The sequence below is a fragment of the Dysidea avara genome, chromosome 6 (assembly GCF_963678975.1).
Source record: "Dysidea avara chromosome 6, odDysAvar1.4, whole genome shotgun sequence".
In the NCBI taxonomy this organism is placed as follows: domain Eukaryota; kingdom Metazoa; phylum Porifera; class Demospongiae; order Dictyoceratida; family Dysideidae; genus Dysidea; species Dysidea avara.
In genome coordinates this window covers 14,030,627-14,045,226 of record NC_089277.1, presented here as the reverse complement: position 1 = coordinate 14,045,226, position 14,600 = coordinate 14,030,627, and the positions used below count along the sequence as shown (strand labels likewise).

General features: G+C 37.7%; 1 protein-coding gene across 1 annotated transcript in view; it reads right to left on the bottom strand.

Moving 5' to 3' along the window:
• Positions 1-6,342: 6,342 nt before the first annotated feature.
• Positions 6,343-14,600, bottom strand: part of LOC136259271 (uncharacterized) — a 28,942-nt gene continuing 20,684 nt past the window's right edge. Inside the window, exons 7-8 of the mRNA XM_066052759.1 lie at positions 11,391-11,420; positions 6,343-6,614 (exon numbers count right to left, since the gene is read on the bottom strand). Coding sequence (XP_065908831.1) covers positions 6,343-6,614; positions 11,391-11,420 — 302 coding nt within the window. The remainder of the gene's footprint in view (positions 6,615-11,390; positions 11,421-14,600) is intronic.

Below are 14,600 nucleotides of genomic sequence, written 5' to 3'. Positions count from 1 at the left end.
GATAGAATCAGTTGTGATCTGTGTGTGCCACCGCGGCTAGAGCACTATTGATCAAACTAGTGCCGGAAACTTTCTTGAAAATCTTCCTGGTCACATTCTGACGGTTATGTTATGTTATGTTATTATCAATTTTGTCAAAAGACTGGGTTGTACAAAAGGACAAGCCTGTAGGCGTACTTCCCACAAAAAGCACATACACACCAGAAATTACAAAAACAATGACATAAGCAAATACACCTGTAAAACAAAACTACTACAAGAACAAAAATAAATACTAACAAAACAAGAACATTAAGTATACAGAAGATTAAAAAAAGAAAACAACGGAGGGCTAAACGGAACAAGGGTGGCTGTTTAATTCGCAGGATGGTATGGGGTATGGTATTCCACAGAAATGGGCTGTTCACAAAGAAAGAGTAACGAAACGAATTGATAGACGATGTCACAGACCGGAGAGATAGAGGGTGACACCTTGTGGGAGCTTGGGACAACTGAAAATGTTCACTAAATGGTAAGGAATTCCTGTGGTAGAGACTATCATGAATGCAACAAATAGTAAAGTAGTTGTGACGCTGTTGAATGGTAGGCCACTTTAATGCTTGGATGCATTCGTCAGAAGACTTACTCCAACAGTGAGATGAAGGAATCCACCTACTATTGGAAGCCCAACGGGCAGCTCTACGCTGAACAGATTCCAGAGCATTGATGTTTTTAGCAGTATGAGGATGCCAAACTGGACTGGCATATTCCATAACGGGGCGGACAATGCATTTGTAAGCAGTAGATTTAATGGATGAAGGAGCATTGAACAGGCAGTGGCGAAGAAAATCACTGTGGTTCGCGGGGTAAAAGTAGAAGTCGATACCCTATTCATCACGATATCATTCCGTTTGAGGTAGAGATGAAATATCATTGCTCTCCGTCTCGCACTTTTACGCACGAGTTGAAGTTCGATTACACGAGCCAGCAAATGGCGCCTTCTGCATCACGTGCGTAACTGGCTGGAGGCGTGCGTGATTCTTTTTGTGCTAACCACAGTTAAGCTATTAACCTCCATTATAGCTACAGGTTACTCTTTTTAATATTGTGGGGCTACCTCTGCTTTCAGACGTTTGTTCCCATGAGACTCTGTCAAGGGCTGCTTTCCTGAACATCAGACTATGGGGTGCCATTTGTGTCAAAATAGTACAAAAACACCTTATTTATAAACTATAACCATACTTTATAAATTATAAATCAATACACTACTTTATAAAGTATAGACATATACTTTATAAATCATACGCATACTTTATAAATCATACACAAACTTTATAAATCATAGACATATACTTTATAAATCATACTTATACTTTACAAATCATGCATATACTTTACTAATCATTATAAACCCGCATACACGTAATTTGTAAATTATTAACATAGCTACTTCATAAACATGATTTATTAGGCATTTAGTATTTCAATAAGCAATCACGAAAACATATATTATCGTTAGGTAACGATTGTCAGTAATCGATATAGGAATTTTGCACACTTGTAGAATAAATCTTCGCACGTGCAGCTTTTAAAGCGAGTCTTACCGGGTACACAAGCTTTGGAACAAGCGTTTTTAACATTCGCTGGGGCTATAGCGCAGAACCAACTACGTCACAGCAATGTGTACCACAGACTGGATCCATGGTCCAACAGTCGACCCGCTCGACTCTGAGGTCCACCTCACTCGGCCATACTGACGGAGTTGCTTCCACAACCACTTTATCTCCGGCTCTTACTTCGTCAACAAGGTATTTAACCAAGTTGTTACATGTGTTACTTTTGGAGTTGCCTGCTTGAGGCAAGTTAATTAACTAACCCGAATTGGGCTGAATGGAACGTAAAGTGTTACTTAAAGTATTATTATTTTTTGTTATTATTTCCGGGCTAGATGGACTGCCCTTGCCACCATCCCCAGCACTAGTTGGCATGTACTGGACAACTAAGAGACAGAAGGTTGGACTCAGTAGTCCCTGTTTTCATCACAGTGGCCCATCTCTGGAGAGATGTTAGCAGATCGTAGCAAGATGGACCTGCTACCACGGATACACACTGCTGTTGAGGGCAACACAGAAAAGGACAGTGTGCAGGCCAGAGTATGGCTGTATGTAGTTGAATCTCAACGAGACAGTGGGTCAGCCAAACGTGTATAGAAAACTATGGTTTATTTTCCCATTCCCCATGCAGTAGTGGGGGTAAAAGAAGCCTGCTCTATTTCTCTGAAGAAGGGTAGCTAACACAAAAGGCTAGATAGCCTGTACAAAGTGGTCCCCAACACAGAACATACACAGCTACACACATACAGTTTATCTGTTTATGATTACTGCAGAGGCATACGCAGTAATTTTGAAAAGGGTTTCCACTACAGCTAAGTGACTGTTACATTAGAGTAGTTTATATTATCTGACTGCATGCTTTATTAGAGTATCTCAATCTTTTCACCAAAATCATAATTCAGAACAATGCCGCAGGTGTTGCCATCATGTTAGAAACTATTATTTAACTAAGTAAAAGTCCTGTTCCATGATAGATTCCACATTCTGGAAACCTGAAGTTTCAATTTCTTTATGTTTCAAGTACTGTGTAAAATGCAAAGGGGTTTCCTGAAACCCCCTTGGTACATCCCTGTTACTGGGCAATCAGCACAGCTGGTGTGCCCAATAAAAAAAGGAAATTACAGTATTAGGTACAATTATATAATTATTATTAGACACAAACAAATAGAAAACAAAAATATACTACTTATGCTAACTAGCTATATTTTACAACAATCATGCACACAAAAGACCACATAATTACAAACTAAATGCTTAAGCCTATACGTAAAACTTCCTGCAGTCAGCTGAGACAAAACTGCCAATGGTGTAGAGTTCCATAACATTGGTGCAGCCACAAAAAAGGAGTGCGTGGCCTAAATGTGTTGATAGTTAATAGCACTAGGTTCAAAGTCAAAGAATGTGACCTTGTGGCTAATGTATTGAATTTAAAATATTTTTAAAAATCAATGGCTGTTCTCTTATGAAAGATGTAGTAGAGTCCAAATAGATAATTTTTGATGAGCTTTGGGCAAGGGCCATCGCAGTTCGCAATAGAAGATATGGACCATTTTGGCATGGCCTGATTGTGGAGTTCTTGTACACAAACATGTGACTGCTTTTCGAGTCTTTCTGCAATGGCCCTAAGTACCTGTAGTAACATACATTATTAGTAGTTTGGAGTATGCATGTTCTTTCTACAACTAGCCAGAACCAAACTTGAATACATTATAATATATGTTTTTGCCTCATTTTACCTCTTTATGCTTTTATTTTGGCAAACAATGGTCTAATTGGTATAAGCTACACCTCACATCAGAGATGACAGACAATGATGTTGAATGTGAAATTTGGTCAATTCTTCAAGGAACAATGCAAAATGATCCCAATTTTTCACTTTTGTACCTGCAAGTGACAGGTGCTGGTGCAAAATCATTAACTATACCATCACAAAGCTCATCTTTTAGTGGACTCCACAGCAGGTGGCTCGCCTCTCTAACCAGTTGGGCACAATTTATATACGGGCACAAGCTGACCTTCACTACACAGAAGAGAGGTAGAGGTGTACACATATAATTTAATTTGCAAACTGATTACATAATTAATTTTTTGTTATCTTCATGTAGGGTGATCAAGGGGATATTGAAGTGAACAGTCCAGAAACGTACTCTGCATCAACGCCACAATCCCCATCACAAATACCACAATCTCCAACACCAACCTCTGTCACCACTTGCGCCTTTTTCACCAGTACCACTGCTGCCACCTCTACCGATACAATGATATACTTATTATAGGGAACCAGAGAAGGGCCTATTGATAGTGCTGTTATAAAGCATGTGATTCAGCAACATCAGTTACGTGCAATAAAATCTTCAAATGATGAGGATGTTCAAAGGATCAATATCAGAAGATCACAAGTGTATTCTGATGCCCTGCAACATTTTTCAAAGAAGGCGTTTGATGTAGAGAAATTATTGAAAGCGTGCTTCGTAAGACAAGAAGCAGTTGATCTGGGAATCCTATTTCATGATGGCATGGCTGTTGCTAATGACACTTACTGTATACTGTTGGAAAAATACTTTCAACATTTTCAACTCACAGGGGTATGGAGAAGTTTAACAGAAATACTCTAAGACAAGTTACATTTCTTAATAGAAATTAGGTGTTAAGTATATAAAATTGTACACATTGTTATGACATATACATACAATATCAATTACAGGTGACATGTATTACTGTTGATTTGTAAAATTAATGTTGTCCTAGTATATACATTGCTCATAAAATTGTTTTCAAAATCTGTACAACCTGTTCCAGGGTAATAAGCTCATTAACAACCTGTGTGCATTTTTCTTACAGTACAGTTGTATTGGTGGCTAAAAGGACAACAAAAAACCATGCCAACAAGTATGTTGGGATATCTACAAGGTCCATCTCCTCTGGCATTAAATCTTGTTGTCTGCTTGTTAATCCAGATTACTTTTTGAGGCATGATACTGCACTTAGTGGCCTGTAAATCATCTAGGTACAATTGAATGGGAGTCATGTCGCCTTCAGTTGACTGCAGAGTGTCAGAGTTCCAGCCACCTTGAAAGTCAGCCAATGCTTTGTTTATTTGAGTTGAAATTAAAACTCAGGGGCGTAGCCAGGATTTTTTGAAGGGGGGTTCCAGCACCAGCATTGAGTTACTAGAAGCATACCTGACTGCTCTATTAGAGTATATACCTGACTGCTCTATTAGAGTATATCGATCTTTTTAACAAGTTTTGAAGAGGGCTCATGTTACCTCCGTAAATCCTTCCCTGAGAGATGAATGTAAGTTGTATCAATTGTTGTGCTGTGCCATTACACTATATTGCTCACTCATTTTGTCCTGCCACACTAAATGGTGTGTTAGGATCCTGCTTGCAGAAGTCTAAATTTTACAGGGGGGGTTCCTGAACCCCCCCCCCCCGGAACCCCCCCTCCCTACGCCCCTGAAACTAGTCAACATCAATACTACACCACAGGCAACAACGTTACGTAGCTAGATACCTTGTTGAGATGTCCAAGTCTCGCTTTGAGGAGTAGGAGCTGGTGGATGCTTGCGGAGGAAGCCACACTGTTGTACACTACCGTAGGCGGGGAAAGTTACGCGTGGGAAAAGTTTCGCGAATTGCACTCTACTTTGTATACCGGCGTAAAAGTTTTGCGATGCTGATTTTACATACTAATTTATTACTGTACAAATACAAGCATGTAGAAACTAACCGGCGTAAAAGTTTCGCGATAGCTACTGCATTCGCGAAACTTTTCCCGGCCACGCGTAACTTTTCCCACCTACGGTAGCTAGATCCGTACGTTTTGTACTTGGTTCTGTGCTATTGCCCCAGCAAATGTTAAAAACGCTTGTTCCAAAGCTTGTGATAACCCGGTACGACATCCTATGAGGTGCCGTTTGTACCAAAATTGTACAAAAATGTCTTATTTATAAACTATAACCATAGCTACTTTATAAATCAATGCACTACTTTATAAATCATGAACATATACTTTATAAATAATATGCATGATTTATAAACCATATACCTAATTTATAAATCATTGACATACTTTATAAACTATAACATTGATTTATATAAATTATACATGTGATTTGTAAACTATAATACTTATTTGTAAAGTATAAACACTGATTTATAAATTATAGTATTAATTTATATATCAATGTACTACTTTATAAATCATGTGTATAGTTCATAAATCATGTGTATAGTTTATAAATCATACACATGATTTATAAATCAATAACATACTTTATGAACCATAGATGCACAATTTATAAATCATCATTATGATTTATAAATTGCACATGTCAGATTAATAAATCATAAGTATGTTTTACAAATCATCATCACGAGTGACTTAGTTTGGTTATTGTTGTATTTTATAAATCATTGTCGTACTTTATAAATTTAACACATACTTTAGCTACAAGTCACATGTACAATTTACTAATACTATGATATATGAATCAATAGTGTAATTTAGTAGCCATATGTTGTTGTTTAGTATCGATAGTTAGAATTCATATCAATATTGCTTAGATGTGCATCAAATGGAAAAGCATTTGTGGCATGTGATCCAGCACAGGATTCAGCAAACTTAGTACAAGCTTTGGCAGCTGTTGTGAGCACTTGCACTAATGAGAGCAACCCGGCTAAGTGGAGTATCACCATTACCAATGCCCCTGTCATTGTCGTGGGTAACTCCCCTGCCAGTAATTCCACTAATTATGCCACTCTTGCTGGCTACTCTTAGGATTTGGGCTCAAGCCAGCCAGTGACAACAGTAGCATAATTGGTGACAACAGTGGCATAGTTGGTGGAACTACTGGCAGGGGCATTGGTAATCGTGATATACTCCACTTTGCTGGGTTGCTCTCATTAGTGCAAGTGCTCACAACAGCTGCCAAAGCCTGTACTAAGTGTGCTGAATCCTGTGCTGGATCATATACCACAAATGCTTTACATTTGATACACATATAAGTAACTATCAATACTAAACAACAATGTAAGGCTACTAAACTACACTATTGATTTATATATCATAGTATTAGTTTACAAAAGTAAATTGTACATGTGATTTGTAAAGTATATGTGTTAAAATTTATAAAGTAGGACAATGATTTATAAAATACAACAATAACCAAACTAAGTCACTCGTGATGATGGTTTGTAAAATATACTTATGATTTATTAATCTGACATGTGCAATTTATAAATTATGCATGTATGGCTCATAAAGTATGTTATTGATTTATAAATCATGTGTATGATTTATAAACTATACACATGATTTATAAAGTAGTACATTGATATATAAATTAATATTATAATTTATAAATCAGTGTTTATACTTTACAAATAAGTGTTATAGTTTACAAATCACATGTATATAATTTATATAAATCAATGTTATAGTTTATAAAGTATGTCAATGATTTATAAATCAGGTATATGGTTTATAAATCATGCATATGATTTATAAAGTATATCTTCATGATTTATAAAGTAGCGCATTGATTTATAAAGTATGCTTATAGTTTATAAATAAGGCTTTTTGTACAATTTTAGTACAAATGATACCCCATAGAAAACTGCATTATAGTTCCCTACTTGATAATCCGAAGATGAGCACATTGAGTCAGCTATTCCCACAATTAGTACTTTGTTACTAATGACAACCAACAAGAACCCATAATCGATCCTTAAATTTGTTTTATCTTTCTTGGGGGTACGTTTGATTACCTGCTGGAAGTGCCACTGATAACTTGTACAGCAATGGTAAACTGCTTCAATTTGAGAAAGCATTCCGTTCTGTAGTTTAGTCCATCGTTCTGTTCCGTAGAATAGACCCCACCGCTATATTACGGAATAGCTACATTCATTCTGCTGCTGCTGCTGCTGCTGCTGCTGCTGCTGCTGCTGCTGCTGCTGCTGCTGCTGCTGCTGCTGCTGCTGCTGCTGCTGCTGCTGCTGCTGCTGCTGCTGCTGCTGCTGCTGCTGCTGCTGCTGCTGCTGCTGCTGCTGCTGCTGCTGCTGCTGCTGCTGCTGCTGCTGCTGCTGCTGCTGCTGCTGCTGCTGCTGCTGCTGCTGCTGCTGCTGCTGCTGCTGCTGCTGCTGCTGCTGCTGCTGCTGCTGCTGCTGCTGCTGCTGCTGCTGCTGCTGCTGCTGCTGCTGCTGCTGCTGCTGCTGCTGCTGCTGCTGCTGCTGCTGCTGCTGCTGCTGCTGCTGCTGCTGCTGCTGCTGCTGCTGCTGCTGCTGCTGCTGCTGCTGCTGCTGCTGCTGCTGCTGCTGCTGCTGCTGCTGCTGCTGCTGCTGCTGCTGCTGCTGCTGCTGCTGCTGCTGCTGCTGCTGCTGAATACCATCACTGTAAAACCTGGATTGCCACCCCAACCCAATACAAGTGTAAGGAATACTATAGTGAAAATAGATGCACTCCATGATGATGCAATTGTAATGTGACTGAACATGTACACGGACACTATAGATTATGACAAGTACACATGCAAGTGATATACAAAATTAATTACAAACTTTAACTTACTACATGCAGTATACTAGATAGCTGAACAATACAATGCAATTCTCACACATATTAGCTCTGTGTTCCCTTACTAAATGAAGTGATTTTACAGTGGAGTTTTCCACCAGGTAAAATAGTCCAAGGACATGCCAAATTCAAGCATAATCATTATAGCCATTCCTAAAAATATGCATGGCTAACCACAATTTCTGGGGGTTTTATTGCACACATTGCAAGAACATAATAATAAGAACCATCACTGATAATATACACAAATGCACTAACCAATTGTGTTGAATTGATAATAGATATAATTATATAAAGCTGAAAATGCCAAACTCACAAGGGTTATATATAAACAGTGCAGCACAAAGCACGCATATGTCCGATAGCCTTGCTAAAGGGGGAATACACATAGAGCAGAAGGCACCTTAACTGCTCATCATATGGGCCTTGTGATCATCAGTGATCCAATTCATTGCATGCACGGTAAGTGTAGAATGAGTGACTATCAGCCATAAAAAAAAATATCAAAAGATTTGGGATATTCTGTCACTTTTACAGTCACTGAAGTGATTAGATAACCTGGTAATGACATAGTGCATGTTTTGTAGTTGAGAATGTTATACCAAAACACTTCTGGATCAGTTGTCATACATTCAATCTGCTGTGTGCTTTGATTTAGTTTAGCTTCTAGTTCATTGATCTTCATTTGAGTAGTGAATTAAATTTCAGTATTTCAATCAACATTAATTGCTTGGAAATTTTCTTGTATTTTAACTGGCAGCGTATATATTCCTGATTTTGATAAGAAAATGATAACTGTTGTTTTGTGTCATCCAATATTGAATATGACCTTGCTTTTCCCACACTGATCAAGGGCAAATTTAGGGGGGGGGGGGGGGGGGAGTGCTTGGGGGGCTGAAGCACCCCCCTCCAAAATTTTACAATGAGCAAGCTAGGAGCTTCTAGAAGCTGTAGTACAGGTGCAGTTGCATTTTATGCACATGTATTGGCAATGAAAACATGGAAAGAGCAAGAGGAATAGCTAATCTTATCCAAGAATTACTAAGAGGGGTTCAAAATTATACTTTTGGAGTAAGTCTTACCTTATAAGCTGCTAAAATCGAAATACTCTAATAGAACAGTCAACTATTCTAATAGAACATCCATCATTAAAACTGTAATAATATTTTCAAGAAGCTACCAGAGTGCAAGCTGAAATTAAACTATTCTTCTAGACCTGTGCACTGCTACCCTCACCAATGTACCAAACATCCTGCTATATACCTATCACTTTAGAAAGGTTTATACCTTTAATGTACTAAATTGTATAAAACATTATTAATTGAAAATCTATTCTGAAAATAGCTTTTTCTGTCAAATAGTTTTTTTAGGCTCTGTTACAAACTTGATTCTTAAGTTGAAATGCTTCTCTTGCAAGTAAAACAATAGTCACCCTTATTATAATAGTGAATTTTTTAGCATTTATAAAGTTCACAAGGCCACAACACCTGAGAGCTGTTTTTTTCCCTTACCTGATCAAATCCCATGTTACATTTATCTAAATCTAGCAGCCTCTGGAGTTTGCACTATCAAATCCCTTGAAACTCAACTTTAAATGATACTGAAGCATTTATGTTGTCATGGTTATGTGTGCTAAAGGGGGTTAGTTGTGGCCAAAAACTAGCTGTATTTGTGACCGGGCCTGCAAAAATAGGGCATGTGGGCACAAACTACATCCCACCACATAACATCTAATGTCACAGTACTGGGATAGAATAGTTTTGTTCTGTAACTAGTACTGAAAATGCTAGTTACAGAACTAACTAAATGTTTAGCAAGTGCTGAAAATTTCATGGCCAAGCAATAATGGAATGCAAAGTTATAATGCGAGTTTGACAAAGTAGGCAATTTTCATGTGCCCACATTCCCTATTTTCACAGGCCCGGTCACATTTGTAGACTAGTTGTAAAACAATTATGGTGGTGGATGGATCCATCATTTTAAAAGTTAGATTTAAATAGCAACCTGCACCACAGAACAGTGGTTATATATATGAAGTAAATCCAATCCTGTGTTCATATGTTCTCCTTGACCTTACATTCAGTTCTGTTTTTACTTCCAACTGAATCCGTTCATCTTGTACCCACATTTGGTTAAAAATAGCTTCTAAATTCAATCTTGTGATAGCCATTTTCCAAATATTTCCAGGGGAGTATGCCACCAGAGCCCCCTAGCTGGAGAATGCACTCCACACACTGGTGAGTCTACTTACCCTCTCCACTCACACTTACCTCTCTACTGTTTGGACAGCTAGTGTAGTTTGAGCTTCGAGACTGTATACTTCAGAATGCTAAAATTGATTATATGCAGCTGATACCCATATGTTTCCACTATTAGTTCTACAAGATTGAATTTAGCTACTGGCTGTGCTCTTTAGTTGTATTGACAAACTGTAGGGGAATAATGGTATCACATTAAAAAGTGACATCGTTTTTCACTCAAAATTGCTACCAAATTCAATCTCAGTAGGCCAAATTTGCAAACTTTTCCTGTGGGGGCATGCCCCCAGATCCCTAGTTGTATCAACTTTCTTGCCACATATATAAAATATAAGTGTCCATGTTAGCAACCCCCCCCCCCCCCCCTTCTAAAATCATAGATCCACCCCTGACTGATTTATGTTAGTGTAATACAGTAGCTGTTTGTCAGCAGTTTTAAATGTAAACATTCCGGTATTATTATCAATTGCTTTTATGCTAGAACTTAATAATCATGCATTTTATTATCCTTGCATGCATGAGTAAATTCATTACTTGTTAATCAGTCATGGTTTATAGAAGCATTGACATGATACCAATGAAAGCAAAGCTTAAGATTGAGTATTGTGCAAGTATATAAACTTGTATGACTTGCACAATTATATTCATGTACATCAAAATTTAAACAGGCTGTAGGACCAGGTGTCCTACAGACATTCAGCACTTGTGCTGTAAAGCCTTAATAAATAAAATAAATAAATATTACGATGAATTCAGGCCCTATATGCAAGCATATTGTAGCAGTAGCAGCAGCAGCTATATGCATACCAGTATAGGATTCTTTTGCATAAGTAGCTCCATGCATGTATTCATATTAATCATTATGATTAGTTATATCATAGTTATGTATACGAAGTATAAAATTTCATGTAAAATTAAACTACTACAATTTTGTAATGTTCATTAAAACAATTTCATACATTACGGACACTACTAAAATCACCTTGTGAGTTACCTGCAGAAAAATAAAAAAATACATAGTACAATAATTTATAATACATGCAATCATAACATTCATCAAGTTTTAGATTGTCTATTTATGTAAATGCATATTTAGTAGGGCTGAGCAATACTATTGTTTTAGCAATATATCGTGATATTTTGAAAGTATCAATATCGCAATATTTTGTTATTAACTTTTGTGATACCATGCCTGTACATTAAACAGCTATTTGTTATGCAGTACTTGGCTAAGAATCCTTGTAAGTGACAAAGTCCACCCACCTGGTTTCCCCTGTGAACATCATAACATAACCTCAAAGCATGTGTTACAATAACTGTTACTGTAAGCAAGGACGATAGTGACTAGTTTGCTATCACCTATAAGGACTTCCTGCAGGAATGCTGAGCAATACACAATGTAGCAGCAGCTATGATTGACTTATTTGTAAGTATCGTGAACTATTCAGTATCGTGAATGGTGGCTTTAGTATCGATCGTGATACTAAAATGGCAGTATCACTCAGCCTTAGTATTTAGCTGATCTAACATAGTTCTATGTTATACAGTTAACTGATTTAAGAACTTCCTGACAGTTTATGGTATGTACAGTAAATGGTTGGTTATTACGTACATGTATTTAGTTCAAGCAGAAATGGCTTAGCTAAAAAGCCAGTAAAAACTGAAGTGAGTTGGTGTCAAGTTATACAAAGAAAATTGGGAGCCAAGAAACATCTACATTGATGCAATATGTACATTGTGTACAAGATAGCAATTTATCCATGTTTACAATTATTTTGACTTTCACTCTAATTCTGAGAACACTCCAACTGAAAAATGTCTTTACATTGAGTAGCCAAGATTAAGTCTAAAATAGACCCTCGCTTATCTGACCTCAATGATATCAGGTAATGATAAAAGTGTTCAGGTAAATGAATTGTTGAGGTAACTGAAGCCCATACATTTATATACAGAGTCCTGTTGAAACACTCTAATAGAACATACAGCTGCACTCACAATACTCTAATAGAACAGTCATTTCCAATTTCGGATAAATGAGACTCGGATAGCTGAGGGTCTGCAATAGTATGGATTAACAGCTGTTTTGCAGCAAAAAGGAAGAATAAGGATAAGACAACTTTGAACTCTGAGGGAATGAAATTATCACACAAACCCAGTCTGGGAAAACTGGTCTTATCGCCTATTTAAAAGTATCAAGAAATGCCAGTTTTAAGTTTTCGGTGTGTTGTAGCTCACCAATGGATGAAGATACGTGTACCAATTTTTCACACTTTTTATACCAATTCCTTACCTTCAAGAGCACCACTATACAATTAGCCAACAGCTAAGTTTCCTGCCATTTTAGAACTGGAGTTGACTTTATCAGGTGAACTCCAAAAGGGGTGGCAGCGGAGGGCAAGGGGCTGTTTAAAAAAATTAAATAGGAAGGCATAGGGATGAATTAGGCCATGTTATTTCAAGTCTCAAAACTGAAATGAAATTTACAGCACAGGTCTTTATTCAACACCACTGAGCTTTACAGCCACATACAGCCATCCCCAGGCTGGCCAGAGCTGCTCCAGAGTGCACATTCAAATTGCCACTGTGCTTGGGAAAAGCAGCAAGCAAAAGAAGGCCACTCAAGCCTAGCTGATTTTGACAATGACATTTGATAGTTTATTTATGTAGCTTTGTGCTATTGGTGAAAAATCAAATCTGTTGTCATGGGCGATAAGACCGGTTTCCCAGACCCAGTCACATATTAGGGATCACAAAGGTTTGTGCTTTTCTGGCCAAAAATATCACACTAAAAATACCTTCATGGCACCTTGGTATATAACCAAGCCCAAAAGTGTCTTCAGTACAATCTGAAACACTTCCAAAAAGTTGCTATGAAATTTAAAAAAAAAAATTTAGTGGAATTTTCTACTGCTTGACTGACTGACTGACTGACTGACTGACTGACTGACTGACTGACTGACTGACTGACTGACTGACTGACTGACTGACTGACTGACTGACTGACTGACTGACTGACTGACTGACTGACTGACTGACTGACTGACTAATGCCTTCAGACAAGTGTAACTTAATATACAGGTTTGATTTTTTCACTGTATGACATAGCTTCAGCCTGAAAGGTGCCTTTTGGCATACCACAGTACATAATATACACGTATCATGGACTTACCTCTGTCCTTTTTGTGTCCCATTTCTTTTTGCTGACAGCTCAACGTGTCAATTCCCAGCAGCACAAAGGCTTCCCTATGTTTGTAAATATGTATTTTCCCTGGAAACTGGATTGATTGAGAGGAACTTCTCCTATTGTTCTGGGTTGAACATAGTTGAAAACGAAGCGTAATGGCCACTTCCACTTTTGAGTTAGTTGGGGAGTGCAAATTGTCTTTATTTTTCTTGGTGACTGGATTGATTGCAGAGGCGCTTCTCCTACTGTTCTTCATTTGGGCAACAAGCTGAAAATAGCTGAAAGCAAAGCGTAATGGCCACTCCACTCTCCAGTCAGTAATTGATGGTTGGGATGCACGTTCAGATGAAAACATTGATTCAGGCACCATTCTTTCTTATGATGCAGTATGCGTGGGTTCACGTATCATAATAACATTATAAAAAAGTAAACAAAGTCAACAAATAAGTATAAGGAAAAATTAGGAATTTTAAGGGATCATAAAAAAGTAGGGAAACCAGTGAGCATTTAATCCCTAGCTATATTATACCAGTACAGATTAAATGTCGAGTAGTATATCTTAAGGTGTCCTTGTTTCCATACTTTTATTCTATGATCCCTAATCAAATTTAAATTTCCTCTTATGTTATTTAAACTAGGAAAATATACAGAGGAAACATTTACATCAATGATGGACTTCTTGGGCCACATGACACAATTACGTATGCGTCAATAAAATACATCTCAGTACATGCTTGTAAAATGAAATACATTTTAACAGAAGTACTATTGAACTAGCCACATGTATACTTATGATAACTGAAGTCACGAGATGTAACATCATCATCTCTGTTATCAGCTGCAACTGTGCAAGATGGAATGTGGATCACACACAACATACACCAAAACTACATGTATGACAGTTACACCCTTTGTAGTTGAGCCATGTTTGCTCTAGATCATGTGAACCAACTTATTCAATTCATGCCCTCATTAAGAGGTATACAATTA